The sequence below is a fragment of the Salvelinus fontinalis genome, chromosome 27, assembly GCF_029448725.1.
Source record: "Salvelinus fontinalis isolate EN_2023a chromosome 27, ASM2944872v1, whole genome shotgun sequence".
NCBI classification, from domain to species: domain Eukaryota; kingdom Metazoa; phylum Chordata; class Actinopteri; order Salmoniformes; family Salmonidae; genus Salvelinus; species Salvelinus fontinalis.
Window position 1 is genome coordinate 3,189,891 of NC_074691.1, and position 26,978 is coordinate 3,216,868.

At 46.2% G+C, this 26,978-nt stretch overlaps 1 protein-coding gene across 5 annotated transcripts in view; it reads left to right on the forward strand.

Annotated features, from left to right (window-relative positions):
* Positions 1–868: 868 nt before the first annotated feature.
* Positions 869–26,978, forward strand: part of LOC129824875 (small conductance calcium-activated potassium channel protein 3-like) — a 58,592-nt gene continuing 32,482 nt past the window's right edge. For 2 of the 5 annotated variants that reach the window (XM_055884410.1, XM_055884414.1), the window contains exons 1-2: positions 869–5,362; positions 6,013–7,147. In XM_055884410.1, the coding sequence (XP_055740385.1) occupies positions 6,047–7,147 (1,101 nt within the window). In that variant the 5' untranslated portion in view covers positions 869–5,362; positions 6,013–6,046. Of the gene's footprint in view, positions 5,363–5,912; positions 7,148–26,978 lie in introns of all 5 variants that reach the window. The other 3 variants (XM_055884411.1, XM_055884413.1, XM_055884412.1) reach the window with 3 other exon arrangements.

A 26,978-nucleotide genomic window follows, 5' to 3' on the forward strand; every position in this document is an offset into this window, starting at 1 on the left:
TTGGTTCCTAGGGTGTTTCGGCCTTTCACACTATACACCCTCCCCAAAGGCGGCCAGCGACAGGGTGATCAATCCTACGCTTGCGTCCCATTCCCAATTAGTCATAGGAATTGCCTTGTTGTTGATAGCCAACATCCCATGGGACTATGCAAGAATAAACTGGACATACAAAATATATTCAGCTGCTTTGGGAGAAATAATCAGTGTTGCTTTATGATCAAAAACCTGGAATATTAAAGAATTAGATACTCAAACTGGTGCATGAGTCTGTTGACATAGTTTGGCAATAGAGAAGACTTCTATGACTGGCATAGCCACTGTATCAATTAATCCCATTATCAGCATACAAAACCCTTTGTAACTTGACTACTATTCACTAAATCATTGGGAATTGGACTATATTCACTACTGACATACTGTCAAATAGCTGTGACTGTGTCTCCCTGTTCACTGACACTATGACACCTAGCTCAAAACGCAGTATGAGAATGGAAGGGCCTTTTGTGTGTGTGTGTGTGTGTGTTATATGTAGTGTCCTTTCATTAAAAGGCGAGATGTTCTGCGCTGCTGGCCCTCCACTTAGATGGGAGCAGGAACACATTACGGAGAGCTCTATCCCTCCGCTTAGATGGGAGCAGGAACACATTACGGAGAGCTCTATCCCTCCACTTAGATGGGAGCAGGAACACATTACGGAGAGCTCTATCCCTCCACTTAGATGGGAGCAGGAACACATTACGGAGAGCTCTATCCCTCCACTTAGATGGGAGCAGGAACACATTACGGAGAGCTCTATCCCTCCACTTAGATGGGAGCAGGAACACATTACGGAGAGCTCTATCCCTCCACTTAGATGGGAGCAGGAACACATTACGGAGAGCTCTATCCCTCCACTTAGATGGGAGCAGGAACACATTACGGAGAGCTCTATCCCTCCACTTAGATGGGAGCAGGAACACATTACGGAGAGCTCTATCCCTCCATTCTCTCCTGCTCCCACTCTCATCCTTCACTATATTTTCCCTACCTCTATTTCTCTCTCCCTCTCTTTATATGTTCTCTATCATTTCACTGTCTCTGTTCTCTCCTCCGTCTCCCCTCTCTCTCTCTCTGTTCTACTTGATTAGGCTATCAGATCGAGAGCAGAATGCTGGGCTGTGGCTGTGGCTGTGGCTGGATCCATCTGCATACAGTGATTAGTATGAAGCCCTGGGTGAGCCCACACAGCTCTTAGGCCACTAATGCAATCACAACCATTAGGATATGATGGAAGCTGTGTAGCTCAGCTATTACTGACTGTCTGATGGACTGAGGCCCTGTCTAGTGCTTTATTGAGGAGGTCCTATACTTCACTTGCTCATCAGTTCACATTTGATCTGTGGCCATCTGCTCAGTGACACTGTTTGTTCGTCATGACGACTTAGTCAAAGGTGCTGGAACATGATCATTCAGGGTTAGTTGTTAAGGCCTGTGACAAGGTTAGAAGGAAGGAAGGAACGGGCCTTGCACAAACAACACTGTGCTTGTGTGTATTTGGGGGGTACTTGTGCCTCTCATCACGCTTCTAAAGGTTGAGGGGACTACGAGAGATGGAGAGATTGGAGGAATGAAAGAGACAGAGGGAAAGTGAACGAATGTGTGTGTGTGTTTTATGGCTGATCGGATCCATGGATGGGCTGATCTCTCCCTTTTGTCTGTCAATCTCCCCCTTTCTCTGTTTCGTAGCTAAATCTGTATGTAATTTGCTGTCCTTAGAACACAACAACGCTGTGTTGCTTTGTACACGCTTTTATAGACAGAGAAGGGGGAGAATGAATCTGTATACTGTGGGGTTGGCATAGCAACTGCCTTTCCAACCATTATTGCTCTATGTGTTGTATTATTCCTCTGTCACATCTGTTTCACACCATGTCTGACATATGCTTCAGAGGTGTGGCCTAACCTTTCCAATACAAAGCACCCAAATCACTTTTTCTCAAGGTCTTTACACCAATCTCGCCATCTTTCTTGCAGACCCCTAACCTTTATGGGGGGCATAGGTATCCCCCTCCATCTTTCTGTCTTTCCCAATTTCTCTCTTGATCACTCACCTCTCCCCTCCTCTCTCTGGGCCAGCCCTCTCCTTCTGGGCCAGCCCTCTCCTTCTGGGCCTGCCCTCTCCCTCTGACCACTGATTGTCTCCGTCTAGTTTGTCTCTCTCTCTCTGTCTGGTAAAGTTGTATGGACAGCAGCGTCCCTTGACGTCACTGTCTTCTTCCTAGGATGCCTCTCTCTCCCCGTGACCCTCAACCTTTCCCCGAGGCTTGTATTTTGGTCGCGCGATCGCTGGACCCGCCACTCTCCAGCGGTGACCTGTCGCCCCGACCCCAGAGCATCCTCGCTCCACACTCCTGCACTTTCCCTCCTCTTCCCCTCTCCTCTATCTCTCTCTCTCTCTCTCTCTCTCTCCCCCCTCTCTCTCTCTCTCTTTCTCAAGCTGTAAATTCAGTGACATCTCCTCTCTTTCTCCATACCTCTCTGCCCGTCTACAAACTGCCATTTAATATTATCATGACTGTTCAGTTCACTGTTAAGGTCTGGAAGTTTTGCCCCCATCGTCTCCATTACAATGACTATGGTCGGTCGGCGATGAGGCACTGGTTGTGATACAGGGAAGGAGAGTTGACATATGGCAGGTGCCGTAATAGTTTAGTAATCCGTTGGAATCGTACCCCCGACGACATGATGCGCTTTATTATCTGCAATATTCCCTAATCGCAAAGAAGATTATTAGGCTACAGTGAGAAAAGGTGCTGTCACATTTCATAATCTTCTCCTACACAACACAATTCCACGCGCACGTTACTCCCTCATCCGGTTAGAGCGCATAGGCTTAATATTCTATTAAGAAAAAGCACAATATGGAAAACACATGAGAGTGTGTGTAGCCCTACACTGTGCATAATCATAGGCTCATGGTTGAAAATAAGAGAATTACTTAGATAATATGCTATGACATCAAAACTCCTAAGGCTGGTTGAGGTAGCCTATGTGAAGGGAAAACTAGGCTGTAACACCATGGCTATACTATCCTATCAGCCTATAAGCATGGCTCAATCTAGTAACATTTATATTAGCGCTTATTGTTTTTTCATATAAATGGACCTGCAATCTGATGATAGGCTAGGAGGCTATAGCCCTATCATAAGAATCATGCACTATAGGCCTATTTAGGTTTATTATGACTCTTGATGTAGGCTATCAGCAGTGGTGTAAAGTATTGAATAAAAATACTATAGCTACTTAAGTAGTTTTTTTGGGCATCTGTACTTTACTAATTATATTTTGTACTTTTACTTTACTACATTCCCGAAGAGAATAATGTACTTTTTACTCCATTCATTTACCCTGACACCCAAAAGTACTTATTACATTTTGAATGCTTAGCAGGACAGGAAAATGGTCCAATTTATGCACTTATCAAGAGAACATCCCTGGTCATCCCTACTGCCTCTGATCTGGCAGACTCACTAAACACAAATTCTTCATTTGTAAATTATGTCTGAGTGTTGGAGTGTGCTGCTGGCTATCAGTAAATAAAAAATAAAAAATAGTGCTGCCTGGTTTGCGTAATATAAAGAATTTGAAATTATTTGTACTTTTAATTTTTGTATATTTTAGCAATTACATTTACTTTGATACTACTTAAGTATATTTAAAACCGAATACTTTTAGACTTTTACTCAAGTAGCTTTTTACTGTGTGACTTTTACTCGAGTCATTTTCTATGAAGGTTTCTTTACTTTACCTCAAGTATGACAATTGGGTACTTTTTTCCACCACTGGCTATCAGATAGGTGGGCTAACAGCCGCTCCTCGGTCAAACTCTGATTGGGAACAGGTCTACTATTACGCGTCTCTAAGTCTCCTGTGTCGCTCTGCAAACTCAGCACCTTCATTTCCCTCATCCTGATTGCGATGTCTTATATCGCACTGACCACGGACAATTTACCCCACGAGAAGGTAGACTCCAGTTGTCCTAAGTGACCACAATCAGAGACCGCAGGAAACTTACCGGAGGCGGCCTCATCCGCCGGCCACTTAGCAGAGGCGCGCCCCTCTATATCTCCCACTCTCTTGACTATTGAGCTCTCTTTGTTGTCTTTGTTTACTAGCGAACAATGAATTGTTGTCGAGCAATGACCCGTTTTCCAGCATTCAATTAGGCCGATCTTAATTTAACAGCGTTTGTTGACATTAGCTTAAAGGTCGAAAAGCCTATTGGTTTTCACCTGTAGCTGTCTAATTCTGCCCGTCAAAAAATTCTGCCCGTCAAGACTTGTCTATTGTTTTTGTCTGTGTATGTTTTTGTTTATTGTAAAAAATAAAAAGTTAAATAAAATATTAGAAAATAAGACTTATTTTTGTATTTAAAAAAAACTGTTCACCCATGCTCACGAGCTATAATAATAATAAATACAAAGTTGTGTGTAGGCTACTCACAAGAACGAATGAATTCCGCACGCTGTCAGAGAGGATGTCGGCTATATTACAGTTTCCCGGAGAACTGTGAGCAAATGTAACAGTTGCATTACATAAGCTAGTAGTAATATTAGCCTATATGATCATGATCCATAATAGTGTAATATAATTTATATTCGCGTTGTTATTATGGGGGTTCGACGGGAAAGAACGTCTGGATGGCTTGATAAAAATGTATTTGTAGTTTTTCTTGTCTTCATAATTACCCAGTGACTGTCCAATGAGAATTACAGGGAGGGGAGGCAGAGAGCGAGAGCAAGCGAGAGAGAGTGAAGTTGAGAGAGACGTATTCGGAGAGACAGTGTGAGCGATAGAATGAGTGAGTGAGGAGTTACATAGTAAATCATATTTGTCATTTATAGGCTACCTTTCTCCGTTTAGCATAGCATGTTTGTATGTAGATGTCGGGTAGTCTAGCGATTCAGTTATTTTATATGGTGAGAATGCTGACGGAGATTTTCATATCAACAGTAGGTTCATAATATAATCATGAAAGATTATTCAGTTATTTCATTTTAAGGACATTTGAAATAATCGATATGGGTGATATCAATTCATTGATCCCTGGACTGACGGAGATAAAGACTGATTGATTTTACAACGGCGAATTGAGGGAAGGAATCACCCAGCACAGAGAGAAGGAAGGGAACCAGTGAATTGGGAGAAATCAAGGCGCTCTGTTTCCTGTGAGGACCTGTCGCTGGTCTAGCACATAGAAGAAGGGAAGCAAAAGAGGATGGAATGGCCGTGACAACATGAAAAAGAAAAGGTGTGGGGGTCTATTTTCATCCAGCCAGTGATTCAACACGACTGACCGGGGGACAGAGAAGGGGAAGAGAAGGTAGGAGGAGGAAGAGAGAGAGAGGTTGGGGAGAGAAAGACAAAGCATGCATGGTGTTTGGGTGTGAGATAATCTGTGAGATTTTAGGAAGGTAGTTTAAGAATGAATAAAAGTGAATTGAAAGATCCTTGCCATGTAAGCTATAGCATACATATAAACACAGATTTGATGGAAGCATGCATTCTAGGGGACCAGTATTCAACTGTGCGCTCAATAAAGTAAATACTTTGAAAATAATCATTTGTGAAACATTAATGATCGGATTTGCCTTTGGTCATGTCCAGATAATTTGCTATAGTCTATCCTATCTGAATGTAGAACAGATTACATTAGTATGACAGAGATTGGTGGAAGGTGGGAGAAAGAGAGCGAAATGGAGGGGGAGATGTGAGGATGACAGGGACAGTTGACTCAGTGCAATAGGGAAGTCAATATTCTCTCCGAAGCTGATCAGTTCTCTACTAATTTCAACTTCTCATCCATCATGTGCTCCCTCTCTTCCACGCCTCCCTTCCTCCATCTCTCTCTCTCTTCCTTCCTCTCTCCATAGTTTCATAATTAAACCCCATCTCTCTTCTAATTCTAATGTTTCTTCTGTACTTCTCTTTCCATTTTTCTCTCTCCTTTTCCTTCCTCTGTCTCCCCGTTAGGTAGAGAGTGGCCTGTCGCCCTCCGGCCCCCACCATGGAGCCCCCTCCCTCTCTGAGCTTGACTCTCCTGGGAGGCAGTGAGGACGAGGACCCGCGGTTCTCCCTCCCTCTGAGTGGAATCTCCCACTCCTCCATGACCGGCAACTACCCGGGATCACACCACTCCAACCACAGGGGGGGATCCAGCCTGGACCGGCTGAATGGGTCCCCCACCACACCTAACATGCCCAAGGCCTCCCTCCCCAAACTGCCTCTGTCCTCAGTGGGGGGTCAACCCCTGCCCCCCCTCCCCAATGCCCTTCACCCCACCAGCACCCCTATGTCCTCGTGCCTGGGTTCCCAGCACAGCCTGAGTGGAGACAACTCCCCAGTCTACAACGCCCTCTTCTACTCCTCACACTCCCCTTCCATGGAGAGAGAGAGGGACAGGGATAGAGAGAGGGACAGGGATAGAGAGAGGGGATGTAAGCACCGCCAGGCCAGCCCTCTGGTCCATCGGAGAGACAGCAACCCTTTCACGGAGATCGCCATGAGCTCCTGTAAATACACAGGCGGCGTGATGAAACCTCTCAGTCGCCTCAGCGCCTCCAGACGCAACCTCATCGAGTCAGACAGCGGCAGCGACACCAAAGAGGGCGGGGCAGCACCTGTTACCGGCACAACTGCGATTGGAGGGCGGGAACGGGACAGAGAGGCTCCACCCACTTCCTTGCCATCCTCCAATCAACCAACCCAGAATCCTCCAGAGATAGTGATCTCATCAAAAGAGGACTCGCCGTACGCGAGGGGTTATGATATCACTGACTCATCCTCCAATCAGATGTCAATATACCATCAGAACCATGCCTTGGCGGGGAGTAGGGGAGGTTTAAGCAGTGCAGGGGGCACAGGAGGGAGGGTAGGGGGCAGCAGGCAGGGAGGTGTAGGAGGTGTTGGGGCTGTAGGGCCAAGGGGGAGCTGCTCCAAGGCTTCTAGTTCTAAACGTAAGAACCAGAACATTGGTTATAAACTGGGCCACCGGAGGGCGCTGTTCGAAAAGAGGAAGAGGCTGAGCGACTACGCACTCATCTTCGGAATGTTTGGCATCGTCGTCATGGTGATCGAGACAGAGCTGTCCTGGGGCGTTTACAACAAGGTGAGCCGAAGGGGAGGGGTTCATCTGTCCCAATGGGTGTGCTTAATAATGGGTGTGTCCACTGTCATGGTGCTGTAGGCTTAAAAACGGTTGTCCAATAACTTGTCCAATTAGAATGATAATTTCTGTTTTCCATTTCAGAATGTTTTCTCATTTGTACCTGCTGAACTTGATGGGATAAATGGTTGGCTTTGGGGGCTGTGTGATTGGTGGGGTAGTGGGCGGTCGTAGTGTTAGGGTCAGTATTTGGTAGGGTAGTGGGCGGGGCAAGTGTTGGGGTCAGTGATTGGTGGGTTAGTGACTCCTGGGCAGGGAGGCAGTAGGTAGCTTAGCTGTTGGGTATGGGTAGTGTGTTTGGGTCAGTGTGAGGCAGTAGTAGCAGTAGCAGTAGCAGTAGTAGCAGCAGCAGCAGTAGAAGTAGCAGCAGGAGCAGTAGTAGAAGTAGCAGTAGAGGCAGAAGTAGTCGAAGTAGCAGTAGTAGAAGTAGCAGCAGTAGAAGTTGCAGCAGTAGAAGTAGCAGCAGCAGCAGTAGAAGTAGCAGCAGTAGCAGCAGTAGTAGAAGTAGCAGTAGTAGAGGTAGCAGCAGTAGCAGTTGCAGCAGTAGAAGTAGGAGTAGTGGCAGCAGTAGTAGCAGCAGCAGTAGTAGAAGTAGCAGTAGTAGCAACAGTAGTAGAAGTAGCAGAGGTAGCAGCAGTCGCAGAAGTAGTAGAAGTAGCAGCAGTTGTAGAAGTAGAGGCAGAAGTAGAAGTAGCAGAAGTTGAAGTAGCAGAAGTTGAAGTAGCAGCAGTAGAAGTAGCAGCAGTAGAAGCAGCAGTAGTAGAAGTAGCAGCAGTGAGAGGTTACTGATATCTCATCTGTCTGGGTAATGGTGAGTGTAATAAGCCTAGCTGCACTGGCCTCTGGCTGTGTTTGTTTGTGCGTTTAGATTTCATTTGGTACCGTGTGTGTGTGAGTGTGTGTGTGTGTGTGCATGGCCCTGTGGGGGACCTGGAGCATGTTGTTCTTTTGCAAGCACTGGCCATGTTCCAACACTACATATTCTGTCCTTCCTTCCTTCCTTCCTTCCTTCCTTCCTTCCTAGCATAGCAAAGATGAAGGATGGGGCAGAGGGGTGTGTGGGGTATTTGTTCCGAGGGGTCAGTTGATGGCTACAGTAGTCAGTAGTCATATTCCTGGATAGTTTCTGGATATCAGTTTGGTGATGTCAGTGTCTGTATGTGTTGACTTGTGTCTGATATTTTGTGTGTGTTGTGCGTCATAATCTCAGGGGAAATCTTTCCCTCAGCGCACATATTCACCTCCTGATACTTTCCTCCTTTTCCCTCTGCTACCTCTCTCTCTCTACCTCTCCCTTTCTATCTTTCTACCTCTCCCTCTCTCTCTCTACCTCTCCCTTTCTATCTTTCTCTCTTTCTACCTCTCTCTCTCTACCTCTCCCTTTCTATCTTTCTCTCTCTCTACCTCTCACTCTTTCTCTCTCCCTGCTACCTCTCTCTCTCCCCCTCTCTACCTGCTACCTCTCTCTCTCCCCCCCCTCTCTCTCTCTACCCCCCCCTCTTTCCATGCTACCTCTCTCTCTCTACCTCTCTCTCTCTCCATGCTACATCTCTCTCTCCCTCTCTCTCTACCCCTCTCTCAATTCAATTCAATTGACTTTATTGACGAGAGAAAAAAAAAATATATATGTATATATATACAAAATATATATATATTTATATATAAATAAATGGTGGGACCAACAGCAATAATAATAGTAGTAGTGGACATGGGATTACCATTAACAACAACTAAAACAACAATATTAATCAGAACAACAATACAGTAAAGCAACAGTAGTAGACCAGTCTCAACATGACTGGGAAGACACATGACCTGGTATGAAAGACAAAACAAGATGGGAAATATTATCGACATTACTTTCCACTTTTCACTGGCTGTCCCTCAGGTTGTGGCAGGAGGACACATATTTGGCTGCCGAAACTGCACATTTTGGCTTTTTACCCCAAAAATATTTGATTTTTTCTACATCTTTTATAGTTTCAAATTCTTTGTATTGAATTATAATTTTGGGAAAGAAATATTCTCTTAGGTCTGAATATTTGTCACAGTGTAATAGGAAATGCAGCTCTGTCTCTACCTCTCCCCTGGAGCAGAGTGAGCACAGCCTGTCCTCTCTGGGCAGCCAGGTTTGTCTGTGACGACCGGTCTCTATAGCCAGACTGTGCTCACTGAGTCTGTACCTAGTCAATGTTGTCCTCAGTTTTCTATCAGTCACAGTGGTCAGATAGTCTGCCACCATGTACTGTCTGTTTAGAGCCAAATAGCATTGAAGTTACTTTGATTTTTTGTGGTGTCTTTCCAATAGGTGATATATTTTTCTTTTTGTTTTGTGATGATTTTGTTGGGCCAGAGTTTCTGAGGGCTGTCCTGGGGTTGGTTTGGGTTGGTGAACTGAGCCTCAGAACCAGCTGGCTGAGGGGACTCTTCTCTTGTTTCATCTCTTGACATTGTAGAGCTGTGTGATGGAATGTTTTGGGGTCACTTGTTTTTAGATGGTTGTAAAATTTGATGGCTCTTTTTTCTATTCGAATGAGGGGGTATTGGCCCAATTCTGCCCTACATGCGTTATTTTGAGTTTTTCTTTGCACTTGCAATACAGTCTTGCAAAGCTGCATGCAGTATTTCGATTGGATGTTTGTCCCAATTGGTGAATTCATTATTAGAGAGTGGACCACATACTTCAATGCCATATAGAGCAATTGGTTCTATAACTGATTGAAACATTTTGAGACAGATTCTAATTGGAATTTCGATTTTGATGTTCCTTTTAATGGCATAGAATGCTCTTCTTGCTTTGTCTCTCAGCTCATTCACAGCCATGTGAAAGCTACCTGTGTTGCTGATATTTAGTCCTAGATATGTGTAGTTTGTGGTGTGTTCTAATAGAACTGTGTCCAAATAGAATTTAGATTTGTCATCCTTATTTCCGGACCTTTTTTGGAATATCATTATATTTGTTGTTTTTTAGGTTAATGGTCAGAGCCCAGGTCTGACAGAACCTGTGAAGACGATCTAGGTGCTGCTGTAACCCCTCTTTAGTGGGAGACAGCAGCACCAGGTCATCTGCGTACAGCAGACACTTGATTTCAGTGTTGTGTAGGGTGATACCAGGTGCTGCTGTTTCTTCTAATGTTTTTGCCAATTCTTTAATGTAGATGTTAAATAGTGTTGGACTTATTGGGCAGCCCTGTTTCAGTCCCAGTCCCTGAGAGAAGAAGTCTGTTTGCTTGTTGCCAATTTTAACCGCACATTTGTTTTTAGTGTACATTGATTTAATAAAATCACATGTTTTCCTTCCAATATCACTTTCTATTAGTTTATAAAAAAAGACCTTCGTGCCAAATTGAATCAAATGCTTTCTTGAAATCTACAAAACACGAGTAGATTTTGCCTTTGTTTTGGTTAACTTGTTTATCAATTAGAGTGTGGAGGGTGTCAATGTGGTCTGTTGTACGATCATTTTTTAGAAATCCAACCTGGCTTCTGCTCAGGACGTTGTGTTCGTCAAGGAAATTATGTAGTCTGCTGTTTATAATACTGCAGAGAATTTTCCCCAAGTTGCTGTTAACGCAAATTCCTCTGTAATTATTTGGGTCAAATTTGTCTCCATTTTTATAGATTGGTGTGATCCATCCCTGGTTCCAAATATCGGGGAAAATACCTGCAGTGAGGATAATGTCGAAGAGTTTGAGTATAGCCAATTTGAATTTGTGGTCTGTATATTTGATCATTTCATTTAAAATACCATCAGCACCACACCATCTGCCTTTTTGGGTTGGAGAGTGCAGTTTTTCCAATAATTCTTCTTCTGTAATTGGGGTATCCACAGGATTCTGATAGTCTTTGACTGCTAATTCAAGGATTTGTAATTTTTCTTGTATATCTTTTTGTTCTGGGCTCTTTGTTATATTGCTGTAGAGGTTTGCAAAGTGATTTCTCCACATATCCCCATTTTGGACAGCCAATTCCTCATGATGAGGTTTGTTTAATTTATTCCAATTCTCCCAGAAGTGGTTTGATTCTATGGATTCCTCAATTCCATCCAGCTGATTTCTAATGTGCTGTTCCTTTTTTGTTCTTAGGGTGTGTTTGTATTGCTTCAGTGTTTCCCCATATTGAAGGTGTATATTTTTGTTGTCTGGTTCTCTGTGTTTTTGATTAGATATATTTCTCAATGACTTTCTTTGATTTTTGCAATTATTATCAAACCATTTTTCATTATCTGTTATTTTTGGTTTGCTCTTATGCTTCTTTAAATTAGCCAAGGAGGCTAATTTGTCAAATATAAAGTTTATGTTCCTAACGGCCAAATTTACACCTTCATTACTGAAGGAGAATGTTAAGGCTAAAAAGTTGTCCAGGAGAGATTGTATTTTTTGGCTACTAATTGCTTTTTGGCAGATGTCTGTACTGTTTGCACTCCATCTATAGGCCTGTTTAGTACCATGTAATTTATTGGGCTGTGATGCTTCATGGTTGGGTTCTGCTCTTTTCAGATACACTGTGATTTTACTGTGGTCTGAGAGAGGTGTTAGTGGGCTGACTGTGAAGGCTCTGAGAGACTCTGGGTTTAGGTCGGTGAGGAAGTAGTCTACAGTGCTGCTGCCAAGGGATGAGCTGTAGGTGTACCTACCAAAAGAGTCTCCTCTCAGCCTGCCATTGACTATGTACAGACCCAGTGTTCGACAGAGCTTCACGAGCTGTGCTCTGTTTTTGTTTTTCACTTTGTCATAGTTGTTTCTGTGGGGGTATGTGGGGAGGGAAAGGTTGTTGCTTCCTGGTAGGTGTTTATCCCCATGACTGTTAATAGTGCCAGCAGCATACCACCCTGCATACCACTGCTGGCTTGCTTCTGAAGCTAAGCAGGGTTGGTCCTGGTCAGTCCCTGGATGGGAGACCAGATGCTGCTGGAAGTGGTGTTGGAGGGCCAGTAGGAGGCACTATTTCCTCTGGTCTAAAAAAATATCCCAATGCCCCAGGGCAGTGATTGGGGACACTGCCCTGTGTAGGGTGCCGTCTTTCGGATGGGACGTTAAACGGGTGTCCTGACTCTCTGAGGTCATTAAAGATCCCATGGCACTTATCGTAAGAGTAGGGGTGTTAACCCCGGTGTCCTGGCTAAATTCCCAATCTGACCCTCAAACCATCATGGTCACCTAATAATCCCCAGTTTACAATTGGCTCATTCATCCCCCTCTCTCCCCTGTAACTATTCCCCAGGTCGTTGCTGCAAATGAGAACGTGTTCTCAGTCAACTTACCTGGTAAAATAACGGTAAAATAAATAAATAAATAAAAAGTGTCTAGTTCTTCTGCTGTTCTAGCATTCAGGTCTCCACAGACCAGTACGTTGCCTTGGGCCTGAAAGTGACTAATCTCCCCCTCTAGAATGGCGAAACTCTCTTCGTTGAAGTAGGGTGATTCTGAGGGGGGAATGTATGTGGCACAGAGGAAGACGTTTTTATCTGTCAAGATAGCATTCCCCCTGAGTCTCTGCCCTGTTTGATTCCTTTTAATTTAGTGGATGGTAGGATTATCTCCCTATAACCTAGTGGACAGCCAGTGGAAACATCCCCTCTGCACCATGTTTCCTGTAGTACTACAATATCAACATCATCAGTTTCTTTCAGGAAGTCTGGGTTTCTGCTCTTTAGCCCAAAAGCAGAGGACTTCAATCCTTGTAAATTCCAACATGCAACGTAAAAAGACTTCATAACTTTTTTTTCTCTTTACCTTCAAAATGAGACAAACACTCACAATCCAACAAGAACTATTAAAATAGGATTTTTCAATTAAAGTAAACACTTATTCTGCAAATGTGATTTGTTTATCATTTAAGATAGAATTTGTGTCATGCCACTTGGGTGGATGTAGTGTGAGGATGGTGGAGTTATTGTGCTCATCTTACCATGACCCTCGGCCTATCACATGTGAGCATAGTAGACTCAGCATTTGTTTAATGTCACTCATTTGGTTGGTGGGGGCTGGGCCAGTTGCTCCTCTCACAGCCTGTGCGTAGCTCTGCCTGCTGAGCTGTGGCTCCTCCAAGTGTGGGTCTGCGGTGGGGAGGAGGGGGGTGGTAGGCCTCATCTGGGTGGCTCTGAACCTGGGCTGGGGTGGTCTGTGCTGCGCTGGCTGTGGTGGGCATTGAGGTTGGTGGTGCTGTGGTCGTGGCTGGGGGGTCCAGGGTGCTGGTCCGGGGTGTTGTCTCGGTGATCTCGGCGGGGTGGAGATTGCTCCGCTGTTCCTGGGTGGAGAGGTCGGGCTGCGGTTTAAAGTGACGTCCTTGAGAGTCTTGGCAAGGATGGGGACTGTCTCCCTGTACAGGTGAACATGGTCATAGAGACAGTCCAGATCGAGGGTGGGATGGTGGGCCAGGTGTACATTGGGTCGCAGGGCACAGTCCCGGGAAAGGCTGGCGTTTATTCTTTGGATTGTGGCAGGGTGGAAGTCCCTCCTCTGTAGAAGGGTTGACACTATGATTCTTGAGTTGGGGAAGATTGCGGAGGCCTTCTAATTCACTCCCCGTAGTGAAGGGGAAAAGTTTCTTCTCCTGAACATACTTCCCATTTGAGTCCATTAACAGGACGATGTCAGCCAGTGTTTCTTCTGGACTGGGGGGGGGGGCAGAGGGGGGGCTGGTGGGTGTTGTAGCTGGGGTGTGGCTGGTCTGTGTCGGTGCCGCTGTCAGTGGGAGGCTGTTCTGTGGGTTGGGGAGGAGGGGTGCAGCAGGCAGGGCTGGGGAAGTCTGGCTGGTTGAGCTAGGCTCCTCTGCTGTGTGAGGGCAGGTCATAGGGTGGTGATCTATCTGCTCCTGCAGCCTGTCCTCTGCTCTCTTTCTCTCCTGCAGCTCCTCTCTTAGTGTGGTCAGCTCCTTATTGCTGCTCTGCCTGTCTTTTTGGAGCTCTCTCACCTCCTGTGTTAGATCAGCCAGCTCTCTCCTGAGTCCGTCTCTCTCTTGCTGAACCTCTTTTAGCTGTGTTGCAAGGCTGCTGTCCTGCTCTGTCCTCACCTTGGTTAGGAGCTCCTCTAAGGTGTGGTTGTCTGGTTGCTGTTTGCTCACGCTCTCCCTGAGCAGGACCACCTCCCCCTCCAGTTTGGTGCTCATCCCTCATGGCAGCCATGGTGGTGAGGAGGGCCTGAGCCTGCTCTGCACTGAGGGGGTCGCTCTCCTCCTGTGGCGTGTCCTCCACTATGGTGGGAAGAGAGGTGCTGGATGTGCTTTTTTGGGTGGGAAGAGTAGAGGTGAGGGTGGTGCTGGTGGAGTTTGTCTTGTGCGAGGGCATGTCACAGGTGGTGTCCTTCTCTATCTCCGCTCTCTCCTTAATGGTGTGAAAGTCTGTTTCAAACAGCCTGATGTTACCTTGCACCATGACAGTCCCAGTCTTGTAGAGGTTGATTGTTATCATGGTGCTGTCAGGGTCGTCTGTCTCTTTGATTTTCAGCTTCCACCCATTACAGATTCCCTCTTTCTTTATGGATGGGTAGTGAGAGCACACTGCTGAGCGCCATGCATTTGGCTGGTCAGTGAGGAAGATGAGATTACTCACGTCACCTTTTTTGTAGAGGTCTGCAAAAAGGGTTTCTGGCTTTTCCATTAGTAGTTTCTGTTTAAAAGCTTTCCTCTTTGTGTCATTTTTGGCCTCTTTAGGGTAGAGAATGGATTCTGCGCTGAGGGAGAGTGGGGACATGGTGCTGTGCGCTCTGCTGCGCTGCTGCCCCGTTGCCATGGCAACCGATTTGTTCGTCTGCTTTAGTTCAAAAACCAGCAAAAATAGTGAAGATATGTTTAAAGTTAGTCCGTGCTCCTTTTTGGTTTACTCACTCAGTTTGGTCGTTTGACGTAGTTGTATTAAGTATTAACTGCCCTTGCTAGGTTTGTTCTAGCTCGTTTCTTCTAGCTAGCTTGTTAGTCTGCTGGCTAGGTCTTTGTTGTGTAGCTAGCTAACTAGACTCACAACTTCTTAACTTGAGGCGCAAAGTTACTTTTTTTCTAATCTGAATCAATAGAGTTGTTGTTCATCACTTCTTATCTGGAATTCTTTTTCGATTAGAGTGTTTCATCTCATTCTGAAAACAATTTTTTTTTTAAATATATCAGGAGCTCATGTTGAGCATGACTCTCTCTCCCTCTCTCTCCCTGATACCTCTCCCCCCCCCCCTCTCTCTCTCCCTGCTACCTCTCTCTCTCTCTCTCCATGCTACCTCTCTCTCTACCCCTCTCTCTCTTTCTTTTTCTGCTACTTCTCTCTCTACCCCCCCCGTCTCTCTCTCTCCATGCTACCTCTCTCTCTACCCCTCTCTCTCTTTCTTTTTCTGCTACTTCTCTCTCTACCCCCCCTCTCTCTCTCCATGCTACCTCTCTCTCTCTCTCTCTCTCCATGCTACCTCTCTCTCACTCTTTCTCCCTCCCTCTCACTGTCTCTTCCTCTTTCTCCCCGAAGACTCCTGTCTCGCTTTCTTGCTTTCCTCTTTCTTCTTGATATTCTTGGTTTGAATCTCTTTCTTTCTCCTCTTTTTAATAGCCTGAAGGAAGCTGTCTCCCCTCTTCATGCTCCCACCCATCTCTCTGCTCCTCTGTTCTTCCAGTGGTAAACCGGGGGAGTGTGATTGGCAGTGAGGATGGAGGAAGAGAGAGATAAATAAAAGGCTGTAGAGAGAAAAGGAGAAGCGATAATGAAAAGGCTGATTTAGGTTCTTATCCCAGCTCCAGACAGGTCTTTTCTTCTATGAATCAGACACCATTGGGTGTCACAACTTGAACAGACATGGATCAGCATGGACGCCATTGTGTGTCAGATGCTTTTGTTTAAGAAGTAAATTCTAATTTCATAAACAGTATAGGGATTTGTAGTAACGAAGCATCTTGTGAATATTTATCGGAGCGGACGGCATTGAGCATGTGTGTGCGAGCATGCATGTGTGTGTGCGGGCATCTGTGTGTGTTTGTGTGTGCGTGTGTGTCATCAGTGTGACAAACCCAAGTGTTAGTTGATGGATGAGTATTGATCCTAACAGGGTTTGAGTGCAGGAGAAACTATTACATTGTGTTTTCATGTCTGGCATGGCAACGACTAGGGAGCTTAAACAGACTGGCTACCTGCAAAGAGAACAAACAGACTGGCTACCAGGCTAGAGAACAAACAGACTGGCTACCTGCAAAGAGAACAAACAGACTGGCTACCAGGCTATAGAACAAACAGAATGGCTACCTGGCAAGAGAACAAACAGACTGGCTACCAGGCTATAGAACAAACAGAATGGCTACCTGGCAAGAGAACAAACAGACTGGCTACCAGGCTAGAGAACAAACAGACTGGCTACCTGCAAAGAGAACAAACAGACTGGGTACCAGGCTAAGAACAAACAGACTGGCTACCAGGCTAAAGAACAAACAGACTTCGGGGTGTGTATTTCAGCTGTTTGTGAGTGGTATGAAAGCGGCAGACACAATGTTGCAACTATCTCTCCTGTTTGAAGGTATGCCTTTTCTCTGTCCTCCCTCTCACTCCCTCGCTGTCTGTCTGTCTGTCTGTCTGTCTGTCTGTCTGTCTGTCTGTCTGTCTGTCTGTCATTCTCTACATAGCTAATTTAGTCAGAATAGGCAGTTGTGACAATAGGTGGCTATATTTCCCGTGGTATGCAAGTATTTACTATTATTATGGGTGTGTGTATGGGTTGATGTATGCAACACATGTATGTGTGGAAACTCAATCTGTGTGTGTCTACTATACATTCCTGCAATATTTTCAGAATTTCCAGCTGCTCTAATTCCCTCCCAAAATAGAGATGAAAAATAGCAAGGGAGTAGAATGGAGGGGAGAGTAACCGAAGGACAACGTATGTATGTATGTATGTGTGTGTGTGTGTGTGTGTGTGTGTGTGTGTGTGTGTGTGTGTGTGTGTGTGTGTGTGTGTGTGTGTGTGTGTGTGTGTGTGTGTGTGTGTGTGTGTGTGTGTGTGTGTGTTTTTGTATGTGTGTGTTTGTATGTGAGTGTATGTTTGTGTGCATGTGCGTGCGCGTGCATGTGTGTGTGGGCGTGTGTGTGTGTGTGCTACCAAGTTCTGAAATATTTATGTATAATGAGTTATCAAGTGTAAACCTAGCAGTTGATTATGTTCTCATTAACAGCTCATTCTATTCAACGTTCTTAATTGTATACATGTTCCATAGTATTTTCAATTCCACATTGTTTTCCTCAGTTTCTATATATCATTCTGTATACCATTCTACAGTATGTAGTGTTCTGTATTCACCATGATATACTCTTATAGCATCCAGTAGCATTTTATGTTCAGTGTTTCATAGCATTCTACAGTGTAGAATTAGAGCATAGCCTATCATTCTTTATAGATTATGTTTTTATAACTTGCAACATTCTACAGTATATGGCGTTCTGAAACATTCAATGTAGCATTCATCATTCTTTATTCAATCGCCTGTGCTTAGTCTCTCTCCCATTCACACATGGTGAGACTGTGTTCTAATATGTTCCTGCTAGCTTTGACCTCTGACCCTACACCAGAGTGCCACCCCCTCTTGCCTTACCAACTCTACTGTTAACACCAGGCAGGGATCTCCCAAAACACTGGGCCTAATGTCTATCTAGCTGAGAATAACTATGCTTTTTAAATACCTGGCACTCCTACATGTCGCCTGTCGGACCAATAGATCATTTTCACACCCTGCTCAGAAGGCCCTGACTTCCCCTCAGGGGCGGCCATCTTGGAGGGCTGTGCTGTGATGGAACATGTCTACTCTGAGGGATCGCACAGCTGTCACCCACTTCACCTGTCACTCTGCGTCATATACGCACACATATAGCCTTGACATTGGGATGGTAATGGGAGTGTGTGTGTGTGTGTGTGTGTGTGTGTGTGTGTGTGTGTGTGTGTGTGTGTGTGTGTGTGTGTGTGTGTGTGTGTGTGTGTGTGTGTGTGTGTGTGTGTGTGTGTGTGTGTGTGTGTGTGTGTGTGTGTGTGTGTGTGTGTGTGTGTGTGTGTGTGTGCGTGTGTGAGCATGTGTGTGAGAGCATGTGTGTGTCTCTTACTTCCCCCTCTAACTTCCATTATATCTCTCTCTCTCTCTCTCTCTCTCTCTCTCTCTCTCTCTCTCTCTCTCTCTCTCTCTCTCTCTCTCTCCCTCTCTCCCTCTCTCCCTCTCTCTCCTCTCTCTCCTCTCTCTCCTCTCTCTCCTCTCCTCTTCTCTGTAAGGTAGAGTATTTATGTTGCTTCCCCAGTGACTGTTCTGTGTTGTGTGTTATTCCTCTCTAGTGGTAAATAACCATCAGATTAGATTTACTGTGCCTACACTAGTCTCTGTACCTCTTTACTCCTCCTCTCTCCTCCTCCACCTCTCCTCTCCTCTCTTCTCCTAACTTAATCATCTGGTCATTTAGCAGATTCTTGTATAGAAAGCAATGTATCACTTGTGGGAATCAAACCCACATCTCTGATGTTAAAAACACCATGATCCATCCAATCCAACCCACATCTCTGATGTTAAAAACACCATGATCCATCCAATCAAACCCACATCTCTGATGTTAAAAACACCATGATCCATCCAATCAAACCCACATCTCTGATGTTAAAAACACCATGATCCATCCAATCAAACCCACATCTCTGATGTTAAAAACACCATGATCCATCCAATCCAACCCACATCTCTGATGTTAAAAACACCATGATCCATCCATTAAAACCCACATCTCTGATGTTAAAAACACCATGATCCATCTATCCAAACCCACATCTCTGATGTTAAAAACACCATGATCCATCCAATCAAACCCACATCTCTGATGTTAAAAACACCATGATCCATCCAATCCAACCCACATCTCTGATGTTAAAAACACCATGATCCATCCAATCCAACCCACATCTCTGATGTTAAAAACACCATGATCCATCCAATCAAACCCACATCTCTGATGTTAAAAACACCATGATCCATCCAATCCAACCCACATCTCTGATGTTAAAAACACCATGATCCATCTATCCAAACCCACATCTCTGAGCCATTTGAACTCCGCTGCCCTCTCTTCCCTCCTGAACCTGAACTCCCCTGCTCCTCCTCTTCCCCCCCTCCTCCCTTCTCCCACTATATCTCTGGTCCCAGATAGTAACACACACATCTTATTATCTCACACACAGGTCTGCTCTACATGTGCGTGTGTGTGAGGAGGTGTGTGTGTGAGAGAGAGTGAGAGATGCCACTAACACCATGATCTGTTGTTGCTTTTCCGCTGTAGCACCAGTGTTGCACTAGGGCAGTGGTTCCCAAACTTTTTATAGTCCTGTACCCCTTCAAACATTCAACCTTCAGCTGCGTACCCCTCTAGCACCAGGGTCAGCTGCGTACCCCCTCTAGCACCAGGGTCAGCTGTGTACCCCCTCTAGCACCAGGGTCAGCTGCGTACCCCCTCTAGCACCAGGGTCAGCTGCGTACCCCCTCTTGCACCAGGGTCAGCTGTGTACCCCCTCTAGCACCAGGGTCAGCTGCGTACCCCCTCTAGCACCAGGGTCAGCTGCGTACCCCCTCTAGCACCAGGGTCAGCTGCGTACCCCCTCTAGCACCAGGGTCAGCTGCGTACCCCCTCTAGCACCAGGGTCAGCTGCGTACCCCCTCTAGCACCAGGGTCAGCTGCGTACCCCCTCTAGCACCAGGGTCAGCTGTTTACCCCCTCTAGCACCAGGGTCAGCTGCGTACCCCCTCTAGCACCAGGGTCAGCTGCGTACCCCCTCTAGCACCAGGGTCAGCTGCGTACCCCCTCTAGCACCAGGGTCAGCGCACTCTCAAATGTTGTTTTTTGCAATCATTGTAAGTCTGCCACAAACACACTATACAATACATTTATTTAACATAAGAATGAGTGTGAGTTTTTGTCACAACCCGGCTCGTGGGAAGTGACAAAGACCTCTTATAGGACCAGGTCACAAATAATAATATAATAATGATCAGTAATTTTGCTCTTTATTTAGCCATCTTACTGTGGCAAAGAAGGGGGTCGAGTGATAAATGGCAGATATGTGAGAGCAGAACTAATAAATGGGCTCTGCCCGATCACTAAAATGGCCACCCCGATCAGAACTACAGATCACAAAATGGCCGACTGCCAAAACTACAAGTCCCAGAAGCAAGGGGAACCCACAGAAGGTGGAGCCGACACACAGATAAAGGGTCAAGGAAAACCAGGAAGAGGAAGTGAGGGCTGGAAGGATCTGTGAACCATAGAGAAAGAGACAATAGATATTGGCTGGATTTACTGTGTATGAGCTGGACTGTTTTGGACTTAACTGTTGGCGTTTGGACCTGGACCTACTGAGAACCCGATTCGTGTACCGAACCCTGCTATCCTTGACCTTGCCTACGACCTGGGTGAACCAGGACGGAGAGACAAACACACAGGTACTGTCCTGTTCGAAAGAACTCTCATTCTGGGGTAATTTGGTGACAGTTTCCCACTTAATTTGTGACAAATGCTCATAACCTTGAAGAGGTTTGCCACACGTGGTGGAGAATGTGGGCATATGGACTAACCATTCCGCTGGTTAGGTAAAAAGAAAAAAAAGAAAAAAAAGAAATCAGTTAGCACTCCAAAGGGGTGTCAGGTTTTTTTTTGTGGCTTTGTTTGGTTAGGACAGTTTCTCAGGAAAATGAGTATGGAGGGAGCCATACAAGCCCTGTTACAAGCGGCGGCCACCCAACAAGAGGCAACTAGAGCTCAACAAATAGCTCATCAGGATGCAATGCGAATGTACCAGGACACGTTACAGGTCCAGCACCGCACCAACCAGCTGCTCAGAGAAGAGCAAGAGAGAAACACCCAGGAGTTAAGAGAAGGCCTAAAGGGGCTAGCGGACCAAATTGGGGCTCAATTACCAGCTGCAAATACCCAGAGGCGGGCCAATCATTTTCTTCAAAAAATGACAGCACAGGATGATGTGGAAGCATATCTTACCACCTTTGAAAGGACTGCAGAGAGGGAGAAGTGGCCGAAAGAAGAATGGGCAGGGCTTCTGGCACCATACCTGGCAGGGGACGCTCAAAAAGCGTATTTCGACCTGGAGTTGACAGATGCACAGGATTACGATAAACTAAAGGGAGAGATTCTGGCAAGACTGGGAGTGACCGATACTGTGAGGGCACACCGCTTTCACCAGTGGTCCTACCGATCTGGACAACCGCCCCGAACACAGATGTTCGACTTGATTCACCTGGCACGGAAATGGTTACGACCGGAGACCCGTTCCTCCGCCGAGATTGTCGAGACCATCGTATTCAACCAGTTTCAGCGAGGTCTACCCCAAGAAGTGCGACGATGGGTTGGCCAGAACGAGGTATTTTCCGCCGACCATCTCGTGGGCCTAGTTGAACGGTATTGTACGGCAGGAACAGCTGAGCAGGCACAGGAGAAAAGATTCCCATTCCCCAGGCCTGGGCGAACCAGCGGACAGGGTAAGACTGTCCCAACAGGTGGAGGGGGAAGAGAGCAGCGTGGGGGCATGAGGAAAGAATCAGAATCGGGCCGAGACACTAAGGGAGAAAACTGAAACCGGGACCGGGGGTTGAGGGGGTCTCCCGCCCGAACGCCTATTATCTGTTACAATTGTAATCGACCAGGACATATTGCAGCCTACTGCCCTATTAAAGAAGAGCCAATGCAATGTAACCTCGGTGAAAAAGAAGATGATATGTGGTATGCATGTCCTGTTGTAACCACTGTACTTGAAAGATCAAGAAACAAACATATGTGCAGGGTGACAGTTGAAGGGAAAGAGGTTGAAGCACTGCTGGATTCTGGCAGTATGCTAACCCTGGTCGTTGCAAACCTAGTGCCAACTCATAAACTGGATACAAGTCAGGATATCAGTGTTACCTGCATTCATGGGGATACCCGTCTGTACCCCACAGCCTTAGTGAGCATACAAACAGAGGACGATCTGCTGAATTGTGAGGTCGGCGTGGTCCCAAAGATGCCATATGATGTAATATTGGGTAGACACTTTCCTAACTTTGCGAAGTTAGGCCAAAAGAATGGCATATTTGAGAAGCCAACAACCCTGACCAAGCAGGAAGAGGCATGGGGCCTTCAACCAAAACCAAGAAAAGAGGTCTCCCAGGGGCCAACCTCACAGGTGCTAGTAGGGGAGGATGAGGATGAAGTGGCAAACCTCGTTGACAACGAACAGCCTGGTACTACTGGGGCTGGGGTCGATCTGAATCCAGAGGATGACAATCTAGAACCAGCAGACCTGGCAGGGTCTTTGACTAATTTCGGGACGGCCCAAAACCAGGATCCAACCCTGCAGCAAGCCAGAGCAGACGTGCAGGTCGTCGATGGTACTCCCATAAATGATGGGATGAGGCCTAATAGTTTTCCCCACTTTATTATGAAAAAGGGTTTGGTGTACAGAGTCTCAAAAATAGGGGTTGATGTGGTTGAACAGTTGTTGGTCCCCACCCGGTACCGGAGGACAGTACTGGATCTAGCTCATGGGCACATTCTGGGTGGACACCTTGGTATCGATAAAACCCGAGACCGGATTGTAAGGAGGTTTTACTGGCCAGGAATTCAGGCTGAAGTGGCTCGGCATTGTGGAGAGTGCCCGGAGTGCCAGTTAACAGCTCCCCGACCAGCTGTTAGAAGCCCGTTAGTGCCACTCCCCATAATCGAAACGCCATTTGAGAGGATAGCGATGGATATAGTGGGCCCACTACCCAAGTCCGCCAGAGGACACCAATACATTCTGGTCATTCTAGATTATGCCACTCGCTACCCAGAAGCCATTCCCCTTCGGACGATGACTTCCAAAAATATTGCCAAGGAATTAGTGCTCTTGTTCACCAGGGTAGGGGTTCCAAAGGAGATCCTTACTGACCAGGGGACCCCCTTTATGTCCCGCCTTATGGCAGACCTTTGTAAATTGTGGCAGGTGAAACAGTTGAGGACATCAGTTTACCATCCTCAGACGGACGGGCTGGTTGAAAGATTCAACAGGACCCTGAAGTCAATGCTCAGGAAGGTAATCGATAAGGATGGGAAAAACTGGGATTGCATGTTGCCGTATCTGATGTTTGCCATTAGAGAGGTTCCTCAAGCCTCACTGGGGTTTTCTCCCTTTGAGCTGGTATATGGGAGGCACCCCCGGGGAATCTTAGACATCGCCTGGGAAACCTGGGAGCACCAATCCACCCCGTATACTAGTATCATAGAGCACGTCACGGCAATGCAAGACAGGATAGCCACAGTCATGCCCATCGTCCGAGAGCACATGAGACAAGCACAAGAGCACCAGCGGCACACTTATAACCGGCAGGCTACCCTGAGGGAATTTCAACCGGGAGATAAGGTGTTAGTGCTGATCCCCACGGTAGAGTGCAAACTACTAGCCACATGGAAAGGACTATATGAAGTACTGGAGAGAATAGGAGAAGTGAATTATCGGATCCGACAGCCAGGTCGACGGCCAGAGGAACAGATCTATCACATAAACCTGTTAAAAGCATGGAGAGAGAGAGAAACACTAATGGTCACATACCCTACACACACTCAGGGGGCAGCCAAAGTACTTATTTCACCTACTCTGTCCCCAGCACAAGTACAGGAAGTAAAGACCCTGATCCAGAAAAACAGAGATGTGTTTTCAGAGGTACCCGGCCGAACTGAGGTTACGGCTCACGATATCGTTTCCCTACCAGGGAGAAAAGTGAGCATGAGGCCATATCGGGTACCCGAGGCTCGACAGGCCGCGATTAGAGCAGAGACAGAGAAAATGTTGACAGCTGGAGTGATCGAGGAGTCACATAGTGAGTGGTCTAGCCCAATTGTGATGGTCTCCAAGCCCGATGGGTCTTTGCGGTTCTGTAACGACTTTCGGAAGGTAAATGAAATCTCCAAGTTTGATGCCTACCCCATGCCCCGAGTAGACGAACTACTGGAGAAAGTTGGTAAAGCTCGGTACATTACGACCCTGGACCTGACAAAAGGGTACTGGCAAATTCCTCTGACCCCCAGGGCCAAAGAAAAGACAGCCTTTGCAACCCCTGACGGTTTGTTTCAATACACCGTCATGCCATTCGGCTTACACGGGGCCCCAGCCACCTTTCAACGGCTCATGAACAAGGTCCTAAAACCGCACCAGGCATACGCCGCAGCTTATTTAGATGACGTGGGAATCTACAGCCCTGATTGGGAATCCCACTTACCCCGGGTACAGGCGGTGTTAGACGCCCTTAGAAAGGCAGGGCTCACGGCGAACCCTGCCAAGTGTTATGTGGGGTTAGGGGAAACAGTGTATCTGGGATACACCGTGGGAAGAGGGTTAATCAAACCCCAACAGAAGAAGGTGGAGGCAATTAGAGAATGGCCGAAACCAGTAAATAAGAAGCAAGTTCGTGCATTCCTAGGGCTGACTGGTTACTACCGAAAGTTCATCCCAAGTTATGCCACAGTGGCCGCCCCACTCACCGACATGACTAGAGCCAGAGGGCCAAACATGGTCAAATGGGATGAAAGGGCCACCAAAGCATTTAGGACATTACAGGAGGCTCTCTGCTGTAATCCAGTGCTGGTGGTACCAGACTTTGAGAAAGAGTTTGTGGTTCAGACGGATGCCTCAGAGGTCGGATTGGGAGCAGTGCTATCCCAAGAGGTAGAAGGGGTGGAACACCCCATCCTGTTTTTAAGCAGGAAGCTGGAACCACGGGAAATCAACTACGCGGTCGTTGAGAAAGAGGCGCTGGCAGTAAAGTGGGCTCTAGAAAGCCTGAAATACTACCTGCTGGGGCGCCACTTCACCCTCATCAGTGACCATGCCCCACTCACCTGGATGCATAGGGCTAAAGAGAAGAACGCTCGGGTGATGCGGTGGTTTTTGAGTCTCCAACCGTTTCACTTTGACTTGAAACACAAAGCAGGGAAGGAAATGGGAAATGTGGATGGGTTATCCCGCATGCACGCATATTTTGCTGCGGTAGCCCGACCTAGGGGGTCGGATCTAGGGGGGGAGATATGTGGCAAAGAAGGGGGTCGAGTGATAAATGGCAGATATGTGAGAGCATTACTAATAAATGGGCTCTGCCCGATCACTAAAATGGCCACCCCGATCAGAACTACAGATCACAAAATGGCCGACTGCCAAAACTACAAGTCCCAGAAGCAAGGGGAACCCACAGAAGGTGGAGCCGACACACAGATAAAGGGTCAAGGAAAACCAGGAAGAGGAAGTGAGGGCTGGAAGGATCTGTGAACCATAGAGAAAGAGACAATAGATATTGGCTGGATTTACTGTGTATGAGCTGGACTGTTTTGGACTTACCTGTTGGCGTTTGGACCTGGACCTACTGAGAACCTGATTCGTGTACCGAACCCTGCTATCCTTGACCTTGCCTACGACCTGGGTGGACCAGGACGGAGAGACAAACACACAGGTACTGTCCTGTTCGAAAGAACTCTCATTCTGGGGTAATTTGGTGACAGTTTCCCACTTAATTTGTGACAAATGCTCATAACCTTGAAGAGGTTTGCCACATTACATATAAAACTTTATTTGTTCATCGAAAATTGAGAACAACTCACCACAGGTTAATGAGAAGGGTGTGCTTGAAAGGATGCACATAACTCTGCAATGTTGGGTTGTATTGGAGAGAGTCTCAGTCTTAAATCATTTTCCACACACAGTCTGTGCATGCATTTAGTTTTCATGCTAGTGAGGGCCGAGAATCCACTCTCACATAGGTACGTGGTTGCAAAGGGCATCAGTGTCTTAACAGAGCGATTTGCCAAGCAGAATAATCTGAGCACAGCCCAATCCAGAAATCTGGCAGTGGCTTCTGATTAAATTAAATTTTCACAGAACCGCTTGTTGCAATTTCGATGAGGCTCTCTTGTTCAGATATCGGTAAGTGGACTGGAGGCAGGGCATGAAAGGGATAACGAATCTAGTTGTTTGTGTCATCCGTTTCGATAAAGTACCTGCGAAACGCTATATCACATTTGACGTTGTCTGTAAGCTTGAGTTCATTTGCACACAAAAAATCATACAATGATGGAAAGACCTGTGTGTTGTCCTTGTTAATGCAGACAGAGAAGAGCTCCAACTTCTTAATCGTAGCCTCAATTTTGTCCCGCACATTGAATATAGTTCCGGAGAGTCCCTGTAATCATAGATTCAGAACACTCAGGCGAGAAAAAACATCACCCAGATAGGCCAGTCGTGTGAGAAACTCGTCGTCATGCAAGCGGTCAGACAAATGTATAAAAAAATGTGTCAATACTTTGCCCTTTTATAACCAGCACACTTCTTTCTGAATGTTGTAAAAGCGTTACATGGTCGCTGCCCATATCATTACATAGTGCAGAAAATACACAAGAGTTCAGGGGCCTTGCTTTAACCTGTCTAGGATCAGCGTGGCGCTAGCGGCACACCCCCCCCCCCCCCACTGAAAAACCAGTGCCGCGAAATTCAAAAAAAATATTTTTTTAAAATATTTAACTTTCACACATTAAAGTCCAATACAGCTAATGAAAGACACAGATCTTATGAATCCAGTCAACATTTCCGATTTTTAAAATGTTTTACAGGGAAGACACAATATGTAAAGATGTACATCTATTACCTAAAAACACATTAGCATAATCCACCATCTTTTATTTGTCCACCAACACCAGTAGCCATCACCAATTCGGCTAAACTAAGATATTTATAGCCCCTAACCAACAAAAAAACTCATTAGATGACAGTCTGATAACATATTT